This window comes from Fistularia commersonii, chromosome 10 (assembly GCF_037954325.1).
Source record: "Fistularia commersonii isolate RoL2024-O1a breed Wild chromosome 10, RoL_Fcom_v1.0, whole genome shotgun sequence".
In the NCBI taxonomy this organism is placed as follows: Eukaryota; Metazoa; Chordata; class Actinopteri; order Syngnathiformes; family Fistulariidae; genus Fistularia; species Fistularia commersonii.
Window position 1 is genome coordinate 4,753,989 of NC_141293.1, and position 24,700 is coordinate 4,778,688.

The 24,700-nt window shown below is 40.9% G+C and overlaps 1 protein-coding gene across 1 annotated transcript in view; it reads right to left on the reverse strand.

Moving 5' to 3' along the window:
* The window catches only part of st6galnac3 (ST6 (alpha-N-acetyl-neuraminyl-2,3-beta-galactosyl-1,3)-N-acetylgalactosaminide alpha-2,6-sialyltransferase 3), a 152,206-nt gene that overhangs the window by 89,864 nt on the left and 37,642 nt on the right, over positions 1–24,700 (reverse strand). Inside the window, exon 2 of the mRNA XM_086153401.1 lies at positions 11,633–11,827. Coding sequence (XP_086009527.1) covers positions 11,633–11,827 — 195 coding nt within the window. The remainder of the gene's footprint in view (positions 1–11,632; positions 11,828–24,700) is intronic.

Consider the following 24,700-nt stretch of genomic DNA (forward strand, 5'->3'; position numbering starts at 1 on the left):
CTTTGCATTGCACGAGATATGTGGCTTGGATGCAGCTGCTCAGTCATGGAAACTCATTCTATGAGGCTCTCTGCGCACTGTCCTTGAGCTAATCTGAAGGGCGCGTGAAGTTTGGAGGTCTGTAGCGATTGATTCTGCTGAAAGTTGGCGACCCCTTTGTACGATGGGCCTCAGCATCTGCTTTATCGGTTTAAGTGGCCTTCCACTTCGTGGCTTAGTTGCTGTCACTCCAAACACTTCCATGCTCTTATGATACAGCTGACAGTTGACTGTGGAATATTTAGGACAGGATTTGTTGAAAAGGTAGCATCCTATCACAGTTCCAAGCTGGAATTCACTGAGCTCCTGAGAACGACCCATTCTTTCACAAATGTTTGTAAAAACAGTTGCAATGCCTTTATTTTATACACCTGTGGCCACTCAAGTGAGTGGAATACCTAATTCCAATAATTTGAATGGGTGAGCGAATATATAGTGTACACTGCGAGACTGATCACAACCAAAAATGTCAAATGAAGGCAGATGGATTAGCTGGGATGTTCACCACAAAACAGATCAAAAATAAGCAAATAAAAAAAGCAGATACTGTTCATTTATCGAAGAAGTGAATAAAACCCTCACATTATTTAAAACGCAACGCCAAAATCCAAGTCTGGACCGACGCAAGAATAATGACACCCTGTAAATCAATAAAGCATTCAACCTTCGGTTCCGCGGTTCCTGCGTTCATGTCCGAGGGACACAGCGGCCTCAGACACGGCATCAAAAGTCGACTCGGCAGGAGCGCCCAGTGCATCTAGAAACTCGAAGCCTCCACGGCGACGTGGTCATCATTAAATTATAGCAGCGAGGTATGAGCTTAACCTTGACGTTCATTAAAAATGCTCGGGAACACTATTAATTATTGGGCAATAATTATTGCATTAACATGCCCGCGTCCTAGCGTGAGATCCCCTCCCCGGGATTTAAAGCCGCTCTGATTAAAAATTCATCGATTATCTGTAGCTGTCTGCATCGGGGAAAGTAATACACTAATTACATTCTCCTCTCCGGGGAAACATTACTAACAGCCGTCTTCGAGAACGCCGGCAAAGATAAAGAATTTGTGTGATTTAATAAGCTGCAGCTTCTTTTTTTTTCACCTCATAATTTCATTGTATTTTGCACTTTCATAACATTCCGAACAGGGAGCTATTGGCAATTCAGATACATCCTGCTGATAAAGTTTTACTAATAGTATAATTACACATCTCGTTTATACCAGCTGCTGATATTTTTTTTCTTCTTTTTTTTTTTTTTTTTTTTTCAAGCATTTCAATTGTTCTTTGGAATTTCTAACGAAAAAAATAACCATGATGGCTTGATAATACAAAGTGAAGGGACATTGCATATTCCTATGGGTCCTTCATAAAAGTAGAAATAACACAGTGGCAAACCATATTTAGCTAAAGAACTGAAGTAAGATATTATATATATATATATATATGTGTATTATGTAGGTATTATATAGGTCTTATTTATATGCATGTAATAAATCTCATTGATTATTATGAACTGTATCTCATATACATACATGGATAAAAATAAAATAGAAAATAAAAAATGTATCCATCCCATTATATACATATGAGCTGCATCTAAAATATACATATATATATATTTATGTGTAAATACATACATATACATATAAATATACATGTACATATGCATATGCATATGCATAAACATGAAAATATTCATACACATATGCATATACATCTACATATACATATGTGTGGATGGATAAATATATCATATGCATATATAATGAAATGGTTAAATCAAATATATATATTTACATACATAGAAGGGGGTACAAAGAAAAATAATTTTCTTTACGGATGTACAGAAATGTATGAATCGCCATTTTTGTTATCCCTTCGGCAATTAAGCTGGATTGTTTTAAAAGTGGTTCCTTTTAAATGCCAGGCCTGAATTCGCAATTAGTCGCCCACGAAGCTTTGACTGGAAATCAGGAGAGAGCATACCTGAGAATCAACCGCAAATTAGGAGGCAGTTACAAGAAATTGCCTAATTAGAGAAACCATGTCTCCGTGTTGTAAAACACACATACATACAATCACAGTTGCTATTTTATGTAATTCAATGTACCTCAGTCCATTCAACACACCTTTTTTTGAATAGTGTGTTTATCTGCGTGTTTTTAATCAGACGGCTGATTGAGCCTCCAGGAAGTGCAGCCAGCCATGAATCCCACTATGATGTTTTTTCTGAAATAGTTCGATAAGGTCGTGTTTAGTTGATTAAAATCCTCAGAGATTTTAATTTCACCCGCTCGTTGTCAATTCTGTAAAAAGAGACCAAAAGCAAGCCCCTGGAAATAGTAGTTTGATGAATGGTCTCCCCAAAAACGGTATCTTCATCACCTTGAGGTTCCCTTTTCATTTTGTTAGAAAGCCAACTTTATTTCTGTGTATTTAACTGTTATTCAATTTTTTTTACCTGATTTCCTTGGTTTATTTCTGCCAGTGAATGACAGAAGTTGAGTTTAATTATGGTTAATATTGAAGTTGAACACTGACATCATGTTGACTGCAAATCACATTAAGTTATAGCAAACGCTCATTTATGCTCTCAGATTCCTTCGTTTCAAGCATTCTCAAACATCAGTGGCTAACGTACCTCCAATGCCTGCTTCCCTGGTCTGCGGATGATTTGTTACCGGCCCGCGAAAAAAAAAAAATCTTTCTTGGTACAAATGATAGTTTTTTCATTAGACGTTCCGGATCTTATTTTGAAAAACGACTGTTTCTGCCTTATTGCTGCACTTAACTCCATTGTACCATTTTACACATTAGCTACCACAAGCTAGCCCTTGAAAAAAATGAGCCAAAAGCCAAAGTCACTGAAGAGTTTTTCGGGAGGAAAAAAGCAAACGATGACTTCGCAGAAGTGTCGCAGACTGCCAGCAAAATGAAAACTGCATTTAAAAGAAAATATCAAGTTTCCTAAATAAGTTGTAGGTTCATCGCAACAGGTGATACACAACCTCCGCGCCCGCTATGCCTTATTTGCAGTGAACGGCCAGCTAATGAAGCTACGAAACTTTATTTTTCATTTACTTATAGTTTTTTTTTTTTTATTATTGTGCAAAATTATTGTAATTGCTTAATATATAGAGTAATGGCAGTATTAAGATTAAATACTGTGAACTGAAAAAAATTCTCATTATTTGAACCTCGCACCTCAAACCTGTACCCGGAAACATTTTCATGCATAGAACCGATCCTTGGTACAAAAAAGGTTGGGGTTCGCTGATGTACAGGATTACTGATGGTTCTGTTGTATTGCTATTTCAGACCACGGCAATAAATCCATCTTGAAAGAAATGTCTGTATACCTGGTGTTGTTTAAGGGGAACACCAACCCCCATACCTTCCCAGAGAGAACCGCACCTGTTTACGCCAGATCACATTTATCCATTCAAACACGGATGGATTCTTGGGAATCGAACCACCAATATTCTAATTGGGGGTGGCACCCTCTCTTAAAATGAGCCTGGCGTAGTTTTATTAGATTGGTGTTTTGAACCTTGTTCCATCCTGACCGCTTGAGCGGTCGGAGCAAACATTCGTCATTCATGGTGCTCGGTGGATCAGAGCCCATCCCTTGCCGATGTCCCAGCTATCAGCAGGGCGGAGGCCGGGCTCACCCTGGAAAGGTCGTCAATCAATCGCTATGTACAGAAACCATCAAGTATTCACTCTCTCATTCACATCCGGGCAACGTAGGGTCACTTATGATGGGAAGAAACCAGAGAAGCACATGTAGACCCACCACTACCATTACTTTTCAACATCAAGCAAATGATTGTGAAAGTCATGGTTTAGATTGCAAATGGGGTAACAGTGTACTCACTTCATTCATCTATGAACTCGGGGTTGTGGGGCGTCCCGGAGCTTGTCCCTGCTGTCATTGGGTGACAAACGGAGTTCACCCTGGATCCATCTCTGGGCCACTTACAGAGACATACAACCATTTGTTCTATTGTTGAAATTCCAATCTCAATGGGGTCTGGTTAAGTAAGATAAAATTCACCCCCTGCTTCACACACCTTGACAGTTCAGGGTCTTGAATGAACTTCCTGCATGATTTTGGACTGTGAGAGGAATCCGAAATGTGACTCAGAACTCCACCAGCGAATTACCATCTTTCAGGGCCGTAAAGGTAGAAGTCTCGGTTAAGCTTACAGTAGGGATTGCATGGTATTTCATTCATTATCGTTTCCTCACAGGAAGGAAAACACCAGGAGCCACACAACCCCTATGAAGTTTAAAATGAATTGACAAGGCACATAACATTTTTTTTTTTTTTTTTTGCCTTCATGCTGTGTATAAGCAAAATATGTGTTGCATTTTTTTTTAAATGAATGAACAACTGCAGAGGAAATGAAATTTCTGCATGCAACATTTTGAGCTTTTAAGCAAATTACTCCATGTCTATTTGAGACGTTCTTGTATTTCTGAAAAAAACAAAAACAAAAACGGAACTTAAATTATTAACCGGCAGCAAACCAAAAACGGCATCCATTTACTGGTGTATGCAGTCACTTATTAAGGGTGACAAAAATATTTTAACATGCTTCATTTTGTTCCAAGATTGCCATAACATTCAAATTTAAAATGACATTTTAAAAAATGAATAACCTAATATAAAATACATTTTAATTAAATATGTGTTAAAAAAAATATCTGCTGCTTTTTTTAAATCAATGAACAGCCACAGAGAAAACGAAATTACATCCCTGCATGCAGCTAAACATTTTGAAATACGTAAAAGGGTTCAACGTTGGGTTGAAGGTTACTTTTAAGCAAAATACTCAATACCTATCAACATTCTCTTAATCTCCTCTTTCAAACCAACTACCTTATATCCTCTCTCACTACATCCATAAATCTTGTCTTTAGTCTGTCTCGACACCTCCTGCCTTGCAGCTCCAATTCCAATTTGAGTACTTCTTCTATTTATGAAAAAAAAAGCCAAACTTAAATTATCCACCGGATAGCAATAATCAGCAATATTAACATAATAAAAGGCTTGAAATATTTCAGTTGATTTGTAATTAATCCAGAATGTATGACATTTTTGTTCTTGTAATTGCATTACAGAAGATAAAGAACTTGATCACAATATTCTAATTTCTGGGACAGTCCTATATATATATATATATATATAGTCCTGTATATATATATGTATGTATCTATATCTATCTATCTATCTATCTATCTATCTATCTATCTATCTATCTATCTATCTATCTCTCTCTATATATATATGTGTGTGTGTGTGTATATATACACACACACACACACACACAGTGGGGTTAAAAAGTATTTAGTCAGCCACCAATTCTGCAAGTACAGTTACAAGTTCTACCACTTAAAAAGATGAGAGGGCTATAATTTTCATCAATGGTACACTCCATCTATGAGAGATAGAATGTGGAAAAAAACAACTTATTTTCCTCCAAAATTTGCAAATAAATTCTTTAAAAATCATACAATGTGATTTTCTGGATTTTTTTTCGCATTCTGTCTCTCATAGTTGCTGTTTACGGATGATGAAAATTACAGGCATCTATCATCTTTTTAACTTGGATAATTGGTGGCTGACTAAATACTTTTGTACATGTTTGTATATGTATGTATATATATATATATATATATATGATAAGATAAACTTTATTGATCCCCATAGGGGAAATTCATTTGTCACAGCAGTGTAACAGTTATAATGTCAAAAAAGCATAATAAACATGAACGCAAATATGAGTATAAGAACAGAAGATAGTGAGACATCCACGAAAAAAAATAAAAAATATGGTGAAAAATACATAACCAGAACTAAACAAATTTTCTGAGAGAGTCCTTTATAATCATATAATTGCCCACTCTGGGCAATTTAGGATCTCTAATAAACCAACGGCACATTCTTGGACGTTTTTGGAAAACCAGAGAACCTGGAAGAGCACATATCCCTGTCAGAATCCAACCGGGGATCTCTTGGCTGGGATGCAGAAATGCTGACCTGCGCCTTGTCTAATTACTTTTGTTTTATCGCGTTTTAAATGTAATTTAATGTAAACATAAGAAGTTATGTACTGCATCGCAGTAGTTATCTTAAGAGGAGAGCGTCAGCGTAATGTTTTATAATGAGCCTTTGTGCACACATTGTCATGTTGGCATGCAGGTGTCATTAACGACGTCACGCGCGAGTAACCCTCGCTCTTTTTTTAAGTCGCGCTCATATTCTCTCCCTTTTATTAACGTTAACCCGCTGTCACATGCTTTCACCTCAATAATGAAGGTGTATTCAAATGCGCTCATGCAAAGAGCGGTGCCTCCTTGAGGATTTAACTTAATTCATTATATCACAGTGTCTGTGATGAATCTGAAAATAGCAGGGCCGTTTCATGTCTCCGCCATAAGTAATAACTCGCCGGTGTGTCCACGCTCCTATTCTTCCACCGCCTCTTGGGATTAACGTCCCCCAGTGAAATTCACTGAAATTGAAATATAAGAACCCTTTTTAAATGTATTATTATTGGTAGTATTATTATTGTTATTGTTGTTGGTGTTGATGCTTTTATTATTGTTATTATTACTATTATTCTATACCATTATAATTATGATTTCAATTAATTTATTATTTTTGTTGTTGTTGTTATTTTCTTTCTAATAATAATAATAGTAGTAGTAATAATAGTAATAGTAATAATAGTAGTAGTAGTGCTTTTGTTGTTGTTGTTGTTGTTGCTATTATTATTGTTATTATTATTATTTTAAATATCATGCTGTTCTAGCTCTTTTTATTGCAGTTATTGTTACAATTTTCAATTATTTTTGTTGTTATTATTTTCATTATTATTATCGTTGTTGCTGTAGTTCTTCCTATTATTATTATTATTATTATTATTATTATTTTCATCATTATTGCTGTTCTTGTTTTTATTGTTATTATTACTGATATTATATTATTTATTTTATTATTTTGTTGTTGTTATTTCATTATTATTTTTGTTTATATTATTATTATTAATATTATTATCATTATGTTGTTGTTGCTTTTATTATTGTTATGATTATTATTTTCATTATTATTGCTCTTCCTGTTGCTGTTGCTGTTAACAATAATAGTAATAACAATTGTTATTATCATTACTATTATATTTATTTTTTTAATATAATAATATTTTTTTCATTATTATTCCCAGCACTCAGAATGCTAAAAAAAAGCCACATTGGAAAATAGAAACCGGAGTATCGAGCATTTTGGTTAAGCCGGCAATACGTGAACATATGAAGGCTTGGCCCTTCATGAGAAGAAGACGCCTTCTATCCCACAGGCTGATATTGGCAGATTAACGTGGGGCGTCATCCGCCGCCTCCGGAGAGTTCCATCCACACGGCGCTGGGCCCAGAGGCAATCATGTTTTACACCAATCTCCACGTCAGCGCCTCCCTCTGCCTCCAGACGAGCCCCTTTAAATCAGCAGCCTCTCCCTCTCCTAATGGAAAATTATGCAAATGCCGGGGGAAAAAAAAAGACAGGCAGCTTCTGCTATGTTTTTCAACCTGGAAATTCCCCTGTGGAGGACGGACCGATGGGGGGCTGGCTATTTACAAAAAAAAAAAAAAAGCCTCAAAACTTTCTGGAAAAGGGTCATGGACGACATTGTGATCTGCAGTGACAGCACGGTACAGGTTGAAGAACATCTAGAGGTGGAGTTATGCTCCGGAAAGGAGAGGAATGAAGGTTAGTCCCAGCAAGAAAAAATATATGTGTGTGATAGAGAGGAACCCAGGTGGAACGGTGAGGCTTCAGGGAGTGGAGATCAAGAAGGTGGAGGACTTTAAGTACTTTGGACAGTCCAAAGCAACGGAGAATGTGGAGAAACAGGTTTAGGCAGGTTGGAACGGGTGGCAAAAAGTGTCAGGGGTACTATGGGATAGAAGACTATCAGCTAGAATGAAAGGAAAGGTGAACAAGACAGTGGTGAGACCAGTGATGTAGTTTGGAGACAGTGGCATTGAAGAAAAGACGGGAGGCAGAGCTGGAGGTCGCAGCGATGAAGATGCTCCGAGTGACGAAGATGGATCGGCTCAGGAATGAGTCCTTCGGAGGCACAGTGCATGTTAGATGATTTGAAGAGGCCAGACTGAGATGGTTGGGTCATGTACGGAGAAGAGAAAGTGATTATAATGGTAGGGAGATGCTGAAATTGGAGCTGCCAGGAAGGAGGTCTCGAGGAAGACCAAAGAGAAGGTTGATGGACGAAGTGAGAGGCTGGTGGGATTGAGGTGTTATGCAGGCCTTCATGGTTCATTGTGAGGCCGTGCTGTGTTTTGCTTGGAGGGGAGACTCATTGCTAAGCTATACTTTCCCACTACAGTTTTTACCAGACTGGCAAACACTGTCCAACAAATCAAGGCGCAAATCAACCCCCGCAGAATAACGATGGACGACATAAAATTCTACCATGTGGTCACGGCACTAGATTCCTCCGCCACCCATAGTGTGATGGGACCGCTGAGTGTAGACAGACGCTCGAATTGGAGCTTCCAGGCAGGAGGTTCAGATCGGTGTTTCCCAACCACTGTGCCACGAGAGATCACCAGTGGAAATATACCCACTTTAAACCTCTAATTCAACGCATATAATGCATCTTAGTACATCTTTCTATGTGGGCAGCATGCAGCGACAGGCAGAACTATGAAATGCTCTTCAACTAGTAGTGAATGGACAGGTGAACCTGTGGATCTTCCTGCTGCTGAGTCACTAGTAATGCTTCCAGTGAGAAAGCGACAGCGATACGCCATGGATAAAGAAAAAGTGCTCAATCGGCACCCTCTGTTTCAACCAAACAGGGCCAGATTTCACAAAGTAATTAGAGACTAATTTCATTCTCTTCTTCTTCTTCTTCTCCTTTTGGCTTTTCCCTTCAGGGGTCGCCACAGTAAATCAACCTTCTCAATCTAACCCTGTTCTCTGTATCCTCCTCTCTCACAACGTCCATAAATCTTCTCCTTGGTCTTCCTCGAGACCTCCTGCCTGGCAGCTCCAATTCCAGCATCCGTCTACCAATATATTCACCAACCCTGCTATGTACAGTACATAAACGAACCGTCTGGCTTCTCTGACCTTCTCTGCAAAACTTCTAACATGTGCGGTTCCTCTGATAGACTCATTCCTGATCCTATCTGTCCTTGTCACTCCAAAAGTGAACCTTAGCATCTTCATCTCTGAGACTAGTTTCATGACATTTAATTATAAACATATTTATTTGGTGGTGTGGTGTGTGATCATTTTTAAATATGTGCCTTGGCTCAAAAAATATTGGGAAACACTGGTCCCCCAGAGGAGGAGCGAATAGAAGATTCATCGGTGTAGTGAGAGAGGGGGAAACAGAGAATAGGGTTAGATGGAGAGGGGAAAAGCCCAAAGGAAAAGAAGAAAAAGTCATGGATGTCCGGCGGCGGTGATGCTCTTGACCCCGGTGAGAAGGGATGTTTCCCTCGGATGGCGCCGCAATCTTACACAATCCACGGTGAGGCGTTATTTGATGTATAATGCATGAGTTTCTCGCCACGGAAACGGCCCCGGCCATATTTTCCCCCACGTTTGATTGAGTCTGTCTCCAGGTGTGATAAGTCTCTCGCAGCTCAACTTTTCCCGAGAAAACAGCAAAACATTTGTCTTGCGGCGCTTTGCATTCCGGCCCCCGGTCCATCACCCAGCGCAGACAGGAACTCAATATTCTGGAAATGTTAAATTCGGTCCATTTGTAATGTACACAATGCAGGGGTGTGTGTGAGGAATGATGCGCTCGACACACACCGGCTCCATCCATATTCTCCAGACTGAGCAGGGAAATACACCGACGGGGCCGGGAGAGAGTTTTACACGCCAGCGAATCAAAAGGCGGGATTAGATGTACCCGGTAACAAGCTCCGGGGAGAAGCCGGACAAAAGAAAAAGTGATTCGCTCAAAAAAATGAGGAATCATGAAAGAAGTGTCAGATCCAGACAAGGATATTTTTTTTTTTTAAAGATGAAAACCTGCATCTATCTATGTCATTTAATTTGCCATGGAAATCCTGCCACCGCTCACTCCCCGAAGAAAACATCTGGAAAAACAGGCCGTCAAAAATATGACACCCAACTCAACTGAATCACAAACTGAGTTGGGAGGTTTGAGAAATCACCCAAAAATAAAATTAGCGAGCAAATGCTACAAAAATGCCATTATTTCAAGACTATAAGCCGCAACTTTTTTCACACACTTTGACACTTTTCGACAAGAATTCACCGTGACCCGGACGACTGAGAACCTCCGCATACATGAATAGGTTATGATTCGGGCTCTTTTGGGTAATGCTAACATACACTTCAAAAAAAAAAAAAAAACTTAAAAAACGTGGTCAGCTGTGGCTTATAGAAAAGTGCGGCCTGTTTATGTACACATATATTTATTCATGTATTTTTTGTTGGTGCAGCTTATATTCAGGTGTACTCAAAATATGGTAGTCACCTGGTTCTCGCCTGCACGCTTTGAATGATTTACATATCCATCAGTTAGTATTCCGTTTCTGTTTATCAGTGACGGTAAGGGCTTCCGCCTCACAGTAAGAAGTACCCTAGTTGGTCCCTGGTCGACCTTGGTTCCTCCGAATTCTCCAAAAAAAATTGTCCAGACGAGACAGTGACTAGATTTTTATATTGCGATAAAGTTCAAATATAAAAAAAAAAATTGCTTTTGAAGTTTTCAAATTTTCCATAAATTATGAGAGAGCGATTTTCAGAATCAAAACTCATATTGGGTTGAAAAAAAAATTTGAAAAATAAAATAATGAGGCGGTTATCAAAGAATCACGAGTCTTCGTGACAAAAGAAAATGCTCTTTCTTGTTTTTTGAGTTAATGAGGTCCTTGTCAGAATTTTGGCTTCAATTTCCACAAAAAATACCTTTTTTTATTCTCTTTTTTTAATTATTATGTTTTATCATTATTATTATATTAAATTATCTTGGGTAAAAAAAGGAACATTTTATGGGGAAAAAAAAATGACTGTTTGAAAACAAGTTTGTTTATTTTTACACTTGAGATACCAATATCTGAAGTTTAAATCTCCGAAGAACTTCTCTAAACTTTTACCAAGTCAGAGAACCGCAAGCGCTTCGATAATTCGGGAAATTAGAGCGGAAACGTCCCCTCGACATGACAAATCTGAAACTAACCATTTTTTTATTTGGGGAAAGAGCATATATATATATATATATATATATATATATATATATATATAAAACTTTTTTTTGTTTGTTTCTGGTCAATGAACAATCTCCCTTGTGCGTCACTCTCTCTTTCTACCCCAACCGGTTGAGGCAGAAGGCCGCCCTGTCTCTGCACCTATGCATGCCCATGGGTGAACGTCGGGTTCCTTCAGATTATTTTTAAGAGCGTGGTCCACACCTGCTCTACGTGCACAATGTCATCACACAACTACGTTGTGATTTCCAGCATATGATTGGATGTTTTCAACCTGCTAAAGGTTGCTAGAGGCCAACACTCCTCACCTCCTGCTTGGGGATGCTGACGTAGCCCAGGTGGGGCTTGAAGGCCTTGTACGGCTGTTTGGAAAACATCCAGTGGCCACTGAACGTCTGTCCGAAAACAGGCTGCAGCAGGAAGTACGGCTTCTCCGCGTAGTTGACCGCCACCAGGAAGAGCGACACGGCCACCACCAGGCTAGTGGCGATCACCGACTTCCTCTGAGGGAGAGAGACATAAGAGAGATAAGATATACTTTATTTTTCTCTGGATTGGGAAATTATTAGGAAATTATTGGGAAATTATTGGGCAGATAAGAACAGACAAACTAAGAATAGAAGTAAGGTCAAATTAAAAAAAAAAAATGAAATAGATGAATTGAAATAAACTAATTTGGGATCTGAATATTACCAAAAATATAAAAGTATTATCTCAAAATGTCTATGCATATCATACAGAGAGACAGAGAGACTGATGATAATCTAACCCTCATATATAAACAAGATAATTGGCAAATATATTGGAATAAAAGAAATATATATATATATATATAAACAGTGGTCCCTTAAGATACAAATTGAATTAGTGCCAGAACTGGGTTCATATGTTGATTTTTGTATCTTAAAAGAATTTTTCCCATTTAAAATAACAGAAAACAACCACTTGCTTTCTTAGGGCCCCATGAGGATTTTTAAAAAATGACACAAGTAAGCACACAGATATAGAATTATGCCACACAAGAGATAAGAACATGGCATGAGATACACTTACTGTACAAACTATCAACACCAACAATTCAGAAGATGTGGCGGCATCATGAAAGCGTATTCAAGTTCCCGTGGGAATTTCAAATTTTGATTTTCTCGCTCTCGAATTCGTATCATGATTTTTTTTTTTGTATTTCAAGGATAGCATTTGTTCGAATCGCGCTTCGTATCTTGAAAAAAAAATTGTATATAAAGTGATTCGTATCTTAAGGGGCCACTGGATATGGTAGAGATGAAGAGGTGGATTTGGCGAAGGGAGATGATTGGCTTTGGCAAATCATCTGAACCAATCGGAAGAGACCCAACGGGATTCTGTTTACTGCGATACAGCAAAACAGAATTAAGCTGTGAAATATATATGTTGATGAATCAAATCAACCAACTGATTTTAAGGGTCACTCGACATAGATGATGATCCAACCAACGTATGAATATTGTGAAATTTTACTTTAATTCAGCCAGTTTAAAAAAATAAAAAAATTCAAAAGTTTCGAACAAATCTGAATGATTTCTGCTCCCTCCCTCAAAACCAATTCACTTGAGTTTTATAAGAACTGGAGGTGTAGCACAGTACTCATCAAGAGAACTACTCTAAATAAGAAAAATAAATTATTAAAAAATAGAACAGAGAGATCAAGAAATTGCACCCGAAGTGTTAAAGCCAGGCGGGCATGAAGAAAAAAGATACTGAATTCTTAAATATGATTAGAAGTGTCAGCTTTTATCACCCTTGGTTACTCTAAATCAAGACAAGGACTTTTTTGGGTTTCACGGATCTCCATTGACTTCACCCTCCAGAGGTGAAGTTGAGCAACTGCATTGATCTAAAACTAGTTCTGATAGCGTTCTTTTTTGAATGATTTCATACTTTTATTTCTATAAATGCATCGATACAAGGGTCCGCCATTCATTTATTAGTCATTCATTAACTCAGGGTCAAAGGGAGCTTCACTCTTCTCATTCACGCTATATGTTTTTGGACAATTCAGAGGAAGCCCAGGTAGACCAGGGACCAATCAGGGAGCTTCTTGTTGCGAGGCGGAAGGGCCAACTGCCGCAGATAAATAGAAAAAAATGGTAAATGATGAATAAGTAAATCATGCAAAGCTTGCGGACAGGAACCAGGCGACAATCATTATTTTCAGACTATTGAGGGCACCTGAATATGAGCTGCAGCGGCTAAAAATAAATATATAGGCTGTTAATAACACTGATAACATCCACAAATACGATGTCTCATTCATGTACGCAGGTACTTCAGGTACTTGGGCACTCATATGAAGGAGGACCTGACCTGGACGACCAACACAGCTGAAAAAGGCGCAGCGGAGCGTGCATTTCCGAAGGATACTTAGGAGGAACAACCTCTCCAAGAAGCTGCTAATGTCCTTTCATTGCTGCACCGTGGAGCATGTCTTCAACCACGGAATCCCAGTGTGGTTTGCCAGCTGCACAGTAGCAGAAAGAACCAGAAACATTGTCCACTTTCTTACTTCTTTCCCTTTTTTCTTTCTATTTATTCATTCTTCTAGTTGTTGTTTACTTCTTTTTTTTATGCTGCAGATCATATTTTTTCTGTCTTATATCGCAAACCAAGAGATGCTGCTATCGTTGTGCTGTGTCCTGCTTTATAAGGCTGTTTTTTGTCTGTTTTGATTCCACAGAACCTCAGATCTGCTACCACTAATTCTCACAACATTCTGCGTAAAGACAATAACAGTCTTGAATCCTTGAACCCTTGGAAATGCTTTTTTTCGAACAGTGCCTGTTCTAACGAGCTTCACGCCGCTAAAACATTTATCCTCGTCACATCAGAGCTATGAAAATACAAGGAAATTCTGAGTCCGTTCAACTCCGACACAGAAGAAAATGACTTTGACGGTTTTAGTGCGCAGGAGGAAGCCCAAGATAGCGATCGGCCAGCCGGTGCGGCTTATATTGAGGTGCGCGCAATAGTCCATAAATTACGGTAATCATAAATAACACAAGGAAAAGTCTATCCATCCATCCATTTTCCATCCAATGTAGCTCGCTAGCCCCCCAAAAATCCATAAATTAGCCCCATTACTGATTAAGCATGTGAAAAAAGTAGTGGCTTGTAGTCTGGAAATGACGGTATCTTTCTGGGCGTGGGTGTTTCTGCCCAGCTGTTTGTCAGGATTCACGTTGCCTTAAATTGGCTCCATGTCACTGCACAGATTGCTGGAGATCGTTTTCCCCGCCGGGGATGGGGTTTTTTAGGGGGGGACAAATGAGTCACGGCTCTCTTTCGGCACCGTCTTGATCGGAAGTTTGATGTATCGCCGTGCGGGAACATCCGTCACCATCGTGACGGGGCGCCTTCGTGGCCGTGTCCTGACGGGCTAATCCTCTGTGAGTGTTTGCACCCCAAGGACCCCGATCGAGACACAAGCTCGAGGTTGCATTCCTCTGCTATGATTGATACCAACCTGGAGTCTGGTGGAGGATTTTCCTGTTTGATGGACGTTATTGGAAAAACGGAAAATCCGTCTGCAATCTTTTTAAACGGCGGCGCGAGGAACCGAACATCGCAATCAACACAAATAAATTGAGAAGGTGCGATTGGAGATTCCAATTTGCTTTTTGTTTTTCGCAGGCACTTCCATAAAACAAATGTGATGCAGGGTCACCAATCCAATCAGACTCCTGAATATATTACCTTAACAATCGAAGTTAAAAACGAAAATGGAAATATCACTCGAGGAGAGGGGGCGACGGAGGTTGCGGATTTATCGATGCAGGGTTGATGGTAGTAGCACAGATTCTCACGGCCCCCTAAACAACATTGAGTCACTGTGGATAGCTAGCAAGTACGGTATGAGAATTGTGATAGCTTCTAGATTGGAAAGACAAAACAACCTCTGCACAAACGGATGGTTCAACACAGGAGAACCACCACTTCAGGACAGGACTCCACCTCCACCTGAAGGACAAGGGTCATTCTTTTGAAAGCAGCGATGTTTGCATCCTGGCCAGAGAAGACAGATGGTTCCAGAGTCAAAGAAGCCATTTCTGTGGAGGCTCTACGTCATCCAGATCATGGTGAATTCTTGTTGAAATCTCCTTGTCATGGCAACTGGAGCTGAATTTCTTCATTTAAAGATTTCTTCCCCCTTCATCCGAGAGGCTTCTTCAGTTCAAATGACCTGTGGGGAGTTTCCAAATATAACTGCCAGGGTTTTGGGCAGGTCTCGGTTATGGTTGCTTGTTGTGGCAATGAAAGAGTTGATCTGAAACGAGGTGTAAGGGGGGCAGTTATGCTAAGTGGGGGTTGTTCAGTTGAACAAAAGAGCAACGTCTGTATTCTCGCCAGAGAAAACAGATGGTTCCAGAGAGGAGTCAAAGAAGCCATCTTTGTCAAAACCGGAAAAACTTCTCTGAACAGAGGAGCGGGCCTTAGACACGACCTTTCACAGATGTGTAACGCCGTACTCGGGATCAATACCGAGACGGGTTTTTACAATAGGACCAGGACCTTCTGTAGCCTCCAAACAACCAGGAAAGATCCACCACCACAATGAGCCTCAGTCCATGGGACAATAGGTTTCACTCCTTTGTCTGGCTTTACCTTTTTCCGTTCCAATCCAGGTAATCCCACAAAAGAAACTTGCTCCTTCGTCCCCAACGAACGACACCCCCGTTAGCATAACGACCCCTTAGACCTAGTTTCTGCCCATCAACTCTCCCATTTACACAACAAACCACCTTCAAGACCCGCTCCGAAACCCTGGCAGTTACATTGGTAAACTCCCCACAGGTCATTAGAACTGAAGACGACTCTGGGATGAGGGCTGAAACGACTTCAAGTGAAGAAATTGAAGTCCAGTTGCAAAGACAAGAAGATTTCGACAAGAAAGTGGCGAGAAGATGAGATACAGACGCACTGTTGTGGTTCGGTGATTCTGTGATTCTTTCATTATCCACCACTTATCCTGCACTCAGGGTCAGGGGATGTCGTAGCCAATCTCAGCTGTCATCAAAATAGAATAGAATTGTATTAATTCTAGAGTTGATTCTTTAGCCAGAAGGCCCCAAAATTACAGTCCAGTCAGTCATTACTGAACATTTTATTCATATTATAATTGTGTCAGGTTTCCTTCCTGGTCGGCCACATACAGACATACAATTCCATCATTCGCACGTCTGGAGATGAGCTCGAGATGAGATGCAAAGTAATATTTTTATGCCCAAATTGCTGTGAGAGAGAAGGATACAGAGACTAGGATTAGATGGAGAAGGTTGATTCTCTGTAGCGACCCCTGAAGGGAAAAGCCCAAAGGACAAAAAGATTTAAGCTTTTACAAACATGGGGCGATTTGGATTTTTCAGTATCGCTATGAGATGATGATGGATTTGAAACGTGAACCACGTGATTTATACGGCAATCCTTACTGATTTCACTGAATTCAGCGCGGTGTGAATTTTTTTTGCAAGCAGCCGGGAGAAGAGTGTTCAATTCAGTGATTATCTTCTCGACTCAACAGGACCTCGTCCACTTCAGCTAACTAATGACAGCTCTTCCTCTTCACGCTGACAGGCACATAAAAACACGTCAAATAATGTGTAAGAACACGTCAAATGATGTGAATGGGTGTTTGATAGCTTAGCATCAGAAGTTGGGCTTGAACTTGGACTCCCTTTTCAGTACATGTAAACTGAACTCTATTCACTCCACATTCAAAACAAGAATGGTGATAATGAAAAGATGGTATTAAAGAGAAGGCGGGCGGCTGGGGACACAAGCAAGGACTTCTACTTCTGTACGACAAGTCATTCGAGAGATACGGCTTTTTTGGTATTTTGTGACGAGTAAATTCGTGGGGGGGGGGCATGTCTGATCACTAGGGGCGAAGACAATTTAACAAACCCATCGGCAGAACAAAAGGAATTGAAATACTTTTCATTTCAAGACTGATTAAGACAGCGGGTAGGGGAGCGAGTGCTTTTACTGCTTCCCTTTTTTTCTGCTTGGAGATGGAATAGATAAACCATCCTCTATAATCATACAAATTCAGACCCTTTTTTTTTTTACAAATGTGATGCCGTTGAATTGCTGTGTTCACCGGCTGCACTGGGAGTGTGTTTGATAAGAGGAAGGCATTATTTGGGAATGAAAAAATATAGAAAATGGCATTGAAGTTGAGCTTTAAGACTTTCCTATCCAAGGACAGGAAAAAGGTCATATTCTATGAAAATGCAATACAGTGGTCCCTTAAGATACCAATTTAATTTGTTCCAGAATTGGGTTCGTATGTTGATAATTTATCGTATCTCAAACTAATTTTCCCCATTTAAAATAACAGAAAACCAAATTACAGTTATTCCAGACTGTAGCGCACCTATATATAGAAAAAAGAAAAGAAAAAAGAAATTGTACATAAATAAGCCCCACTTGTCTATAAGCCGCAGGTGAAACATGAGATATTAATGCCGCAAGATGCTACAGGAAAGATTTTTTTTTGGAAACTTTTCATTAAATAAATGATGGTAACGTCTACATCTACCAGTACATAATACAAAGGCTTTTTTCAGAATACCGAACTTACGTGCATCAGCTCTACCAGACCGATCACTTTCAACTTGAAAGCTGCATCAAATGCATTTCTGCGTGCCTTTTTAATGACGGGGGTGTGTGCAAAAAGCGCAAACTGGGTGATATGAAGAATTATCATAAATGTCAGCAGGTTTGAAACTGTTTGATTTGTCCACTCTGACAGTATGGGTGAAAGGAAGCTACTATAATTACCCTATAAAAATCCATCAATTAGCTGCGTCATAAATTACCCCCCACCCCCCCACCCCCGCTTCATAAAATGGTACATATCATGGATACATTGCGATTATATTCACCGACGTGCAATATCGGTCACACATTCACCACTTTTGTGCTTCGCTATTATTCCGTGCTTAATTTCCATAGAAAGCATCTTCTTTCTGGGTTCACCACTTGTTTTCATAGGACCCATGATGATTATTAAAAAAAATACACAAAATAAGCGCAAAGATGAACTTAAAAAAATGATGCCGCACAAGAGATCGGAACACGACATGAGATATGCGTACTGTACGAAGTACCTAAACGAAGTGGCCGAGGGACGCTGGAAGCTGCGAGGCATTCAAGGTGAGAGCGGCGCCAATACAGAGGATACAGCAACATCATGAAAGCGTATTCGAGTTGTGGGAGCTCACTTGGCACGTACCACCTGAATTCCGATTTCCTCGCTCTCGTATATAATTTTTTTTCGTATTTCAAGGAAAAAATTTGCTAGACTTGCACTTCAGATCTTGAAAATAATCATATATAAAGTGTTTCATATCTTCAGCTGCTTATACAACAATGTGGCTAATTTATGGATTTTTTTTTTGGCTACCTAGCTTCATGCCAACCTATGAAACTACCATGAAATTCTGAGGCTGTTCAATTCCGACACTAAAGAAGACTACTTTAATGGAGGAAGACAAAAATAGCGATCAGCTGGAGTAGGACAAAGCGCGGATAGAAGGTAAATGGATTGACATTTCCTTGTGTTATTATTATCTTATTCATTTGCCGTGTTACAGGCATGGTTTGGAAAAAGCATTTCCAGTAAGTATTTGTGGATGGTATCAGTATGTATTTAGTTAAAACTTAAAAAAAAAAAAAAAGTGTAAATATTTCATGTTACAATGTGGACACCTGTAACTTATAGACAAGTGCGCCCTAAATATACTGTATGTCATGGTGTCTAGCATGATGACTGACCAAAACGCAAGGACACTCAGGAGATAAGGCATTTTAAGAGGTTTTATTGACCAAAGGAGATGAATGGGGGGGGCTGCAGGGTCGCATAACCCCAGATCCCAACATCACCCAGCCCCCACAGCTGCCACCCAGCATCCCAGAGACCCAGATGGAAGGGTAGCGCGATAGCTGGACACAAATTGAGATGGATCATCCCGGGCAGGTGGAGGGGGCTCGGAAGGAGGGCACAAGGAGCTGGGCTTCTGGACGGGTATCTGGACAGGCACGTAGCTGGGCTCCTGGAATGGATGGGCGAGGAGAGGTGTTGAGTCTCAGGAACTCAGGATCGGGCCTCACAACCCTCAGGAACTAGCGAACAGGCCTCGGGACCCTCGAGAACTACCCAGGTACTGCACAGCCCTCCATTAATCTCCGTTGGTCAATAAAACCAACTTCAGACACCCTACCTCTTGAGTGTCCTTGCATTTGGGTCAGGCATCATCTCAGAAAACATGACAGACCTATCTGGCCCTGAAGGGCTGGCAGCAAACTCCTCCTATCTGAACCCCCACCGAGGCCTTTTGAGCCGCAGGTGTACCGGCACACCAGCTGAAATAATTTTCCTGATCAATCAGGCTCACTAGTGAAAAGAGCTGCACACTGACGCATAACCCCATATCCCAACAATATATGGACACACGTATTTATCTATTTTGTTTTTTTTTTTTTTAGCCAGTGCAGCTTATATTCAGGTTCGCTCAATGGTACGGAAAGTTCTGTATTATATTCAGAAACTCAGAGTTTGGTTATACTGGGAAGCTCCCCACAGATCATTAGAACTGAAGAAGCCTCTCAGCTGAGGGGTGAAACATCTTCAAGTGAAGAAATTCAAGTCCGGTTGCCACGACAATAAGAATTCTACAAGAAATCACCATGACCTAGCTGACTGAGAACCTTTTCAGACATGAATAGGTTGTGATTAGGGCTCTTTTGGGTAATGCTGCCATACACCGATCTTCACCTCCGTGTCATGGGTGATGTGTTCGCCACCTGGTTCCTAACTCAGAAGAGTACAAGTCCAGACTAGAGGGCACGATTGGCCATTCCTATCTGTCCCTGTCCTGTTAGGTGGCTGAACCAAGCTAGCTTGAAGAGTGCCGCTTTTTGCATCTGTAGGGAATCGAGCAAGTCATGACTTAAGCGAAAAGGTGTGCACTTTGTGAGGCGAAGCCAGAGAATAAAGGGTTGACAAGCATCTACACTGCTTGTTAGTCACATGTGTGGCATCATGAACTGAGTCAACACCAGAACTTACATATTTGCCCCCCCCCACTAAGAAAAAAACATGGCCTGCGTTTTTTGTTTAAAAATTTCTATACATACAGAAACAGATGAGATGGTTTCATACATTATATAACAGCAACGAAAAACAAAAAAAAAAACGATGGTCCGTTGGTAAGATGTGTTATGGTTTGGCACAAAGAGGGTCATGATGAATAATGGATAAGAGGTGGAGAACAGGGAAAGGTCTCACAGAGGAGAGGCTATTGGCAGGGCAGAGCTGGACATCAATTCAGGAGCGAGAGTCAGACAAACATGAAGAAGAAAAAAAAAAAAAAAAGAAAATCTGGCGAGCTACAACATCGCAGAGCGTGAGGTGATGATGGATATATTTTTTCTTCCCTAACCAGGAAACTTCAATAACGTGCTGCTAATCCGACAGACAACACCGGCGATGAAACATCGGGATTTCAGAAAGGTGGTGTTTCGGTTATTCTTTGAAGTTATCTGATGGCGAGAAGATTGGATGTGGCGTGGCGTAATGGTCAGGCCCCCACAGCCCGCACCGCCACGAGCTCTGATCTGCAACATCAAACGTCCCAAAGGAGGCGCCGGAGGCTTCGCCCCGCAGAGATGAGATCAAACACATCGGTGGAGGAGGGCTGGATGAAAAAAAAAAAAAAAAAAACGGTGACCGTTTGCCGCCCCTGGCAGGCCCATCTCGGTCTTCCCGGTTTGCACGTATGTTACATCACGCATAATTTCGCGGCATTATCGCAGATCTTTGATCACAAACAGAGGGGTCTCTGCTTTGATCAGGCAGAAAGAGACACCACGACAAAACCCGGCGTTTACCACTCAATCAGCGCGGGGATGTAACCCAGTAAACGGAACTTGCGCCCGGGGAAGCGGCATTACGCAACGTCATTAGCCGTCATTAACCTAACATCCATGTGATGGCAAGTCTTTCGTTCATCCCCAAAGAGGCTGCTCAACTGGGCTTGTTTTAAAGGGGTTTGGCTCCATCGTGGCACCTCTGTGAACCGAAACAAAACACATCCCATGAAAACTGATTTTATAGATCATTTGCTTTTGAAAAAAAAGATTATTTCCAGACTATTGAGCACACCTGAATATAAGCCGCACCAGCTAAAAATAACCACCTTAATTTCCGGGCTACTGAGCGCACCCCAATATAAGCCGCACCAGCTAGCCAATCGCTATCTTGGGCTTCTTCCTGCACACTAAAACCGTCAGGGTCATCTTCTTCGGTGTCGGAGTTGAACGGACTCAGAATTTCCCGGTCATTTCATCGGTCCGATGTGACGAGGATAAACGTTTCAGCGGCGTGAAGCTCGTTAGCGTCCCCCAACCAAACAATTCCATATATTAGCCGCATCGTTGTTTACGTGAAAAAAGTCAAGGCTTATCGTCCGGAAATTACAGTAAATAAACAGATGTGCACATATTTAGGGCGCACTTGTCAGTAAGCCTCGGGTGTCCACATTGTAACATGACATATTTACAATACATACATAACGGTAACATCGACAAATACGTACTGGGAATGCTTTTCTTCTGAACAATGCCCGTAACACGGATGATGTAAAAGATTAATAATAAATAAGGACCGCTTGGTCCTTTTCCAGCAGATTGCTACCTTAGTCTACCTCCTGCGCACTACAACTCTTAAAGTCGCTTTTTGTCAGAATTTAGCCTCAGTATTTCAAGGTAATTTTGTGGTGATGAGGCTAAATGTTTTGGCGGCATGAGTCTCGGTAGCTCCCCAAAAATCCATAAATTGGCCACCGCATTGTTTAAGCTGCAGTGTTGGGAGTGTGGGAAAAAAGTAGCGGCTTATAGTCCAGAAATCACGGCATGTTTCCAAAAAGATAAATTACCTATAAAAATCTTCCAGTGTTTTGTCCGTGGAGGTCCTCGGTCATCTGGGTCATGGTGAATTCTTGTCAAAATGTTCTTGTCGTGGCAGTCAATCTTCAAGTCCAGTTGCCACCACAAGAAGATTTTGACAAGAATTCTTCCAGTGTTTTCTGCGCCGTGTTACCAGCTTCACATGGCAGCAATGTCAGATTCTAATCCAGGTAAATCCAAGAAAGTTGTACCTTTGTTACCACCTAACAACACCTCCATTAGCATAACAACCCCCTTCAAGCTAGTTTCTGCCCATCAAATCTTCCATCTACATCACAAGCCACTATGACCTAGATCTGCCCAAAACCCTGGCAGTTATATTGGAAAACTCCCCACAGGTCATTAGATCTGAAGAAGGCTCTCAGATGAGGTGTGAAAAATGTCAAGAATTTCAAGTCCAGTCGCCATGACAAAAAGTTTTTGGCAAGAATTCACCATGATCTGGATGACTGAGAACCTCCACAGACAGCCAGACAAAGAAGTGAAACCAGCTAGATCAATATCCCGAGGCTCGAGGCTCATGTGGGAGTTACCAGGGTCTGGTTCTGGTGGTTTCATCAGACCAGGTTTCACTGTATTGGCCAAGCAAACAAGTAGATTTTGACAAGAATTCACCATAACCTGGATGACTGAGAACTTCCACAGACCATCCACTCTTTCATTCACGTGTCATACAGCGGAATCAAGCCATTCACCCTGTCATTTACACTTCTGGGCAACTGAGGGGATCCAATGAACCTACTACTCTTTGGGTACTGGACACGAGGAGAACATGCAAAACTCCTCATTGAAAGGCCTCCTATCTAAATCAAACTAGGTATCCTTGTTGTGACTCGCCAACTACTGCTTTTGTGCCACTAGGTCACCCAATCATGTTGCTCCCTGTAGCATTTCTAGTTCAATAAGTATCTTATAATGTCTGAGGGGGTTCTCAGCCATCCAGGTCAAGGCTGATTTTTGTCAAAATATTCTTCTTGTGGCAGCTGGACTTGATTTTCCTCCCTTAAAGATGTTTCACCTCTCATCCGAGAGGCTTCTTCAGTTCAGACCTCCATTTTCAAAAGAAATATCTCATAATCTTTTCATTAACTTGACCTGCTCTACATGGTCCAAAATGTTTGCACTAAGAAAAAGATGTTGTCACGAGGTGAGGGGCATTGTGAAGGTTGCTCTTCACAATGCGAAGGAAAGCAACAGGTTCCTCCAGGTTCTCTGGTTTCCTCCAACAGTCCAAAAACACCTAGTTGATAAGTGCATGGTTGCAAGTCTTTATCAATCCAGCCTCTCAGATTAGGATAAGCAGGATAAGCAGTATAGATAATGAATTTATTAAGGATAAATGAATGAATGAATAAGGTGAGAGGAAAACAGCACAATAATTGTAACCTGACTATCTGCCTAGCCCCCCCCAAAATGCCGCATTATGTTCAATAATTATCTTAAAATCAATATCAAAGTGCATTAGCAATGCTTAACAGCATTGAGTCGTCAAAATGGCTAGTGTGCCTCTGCATTGAAGGACATTTTAATAATTGTAATTATATTTTTACAGATGGCAAAAGAGGGAAGGTTTTACATGTTGCAAAGCACTTTAGGAGCGAGCAAAGCTCGGAACGTGCCGTTCTCCCATACCGCGTCATCGAGGCTTTGCCGTCGCGCAATAAAATGGGTGTCAATTTTCGCGAGAGGCGTTTCAGTCAACCACGTTACATCTGGAAAAGGATGCGAAAATAGCAGCTTGTTCCCTTCAAAAGTGGAATAGCAAAAAAAAAAAGAAAAAGAAAAAAGCGGGTGGAGGAGGATGTCGGCGTTCATTTGTGTAAGAAGGGAACATTTTCTCCGTCTGGCCACGGATCACGGTGAGTGGAGGGGACGAGCGGGTTTGCTCAACCTCGTGACTCTAAGCCCTCGCTTCGCCTCGCCCCATGGAGCCGTTTGACACAGCGGCTGTTGAAAAGGCTCCGCGGCGCGAGACGAGGGGAAGTCAGGGCACGATGGCCGAATTCAGAGGCCGTTAGCGTTGGCGGAGCGGGCGAGCCGGATTCACCGTTAAGAGCTCCCAGTCAACATTCTGACACTTTCTTTAGACAATCTGACTTCGTGTGCGGTTAATGTGTACATGTTGGCGACCGCCCAATCCGTCAACGACGCGTTTGCTAATGATTGCAATCCAGGAGCATTCATTTAACACTTCCTTGCCAAAAAAAAAAAAAAAAAAAAAAAAGCTGTTTTTAAAGTGCTAAAACCAAGTCTGAGAGGTTATTGATTTACGGTCGCCGACAGGCTGTGTGGGATCATTGGAACGCGGGACACGGAAAAGACATAATTTCCTCCCAGTCTCTCCCGTGGCCACTCTGTGTGACTGGATTACA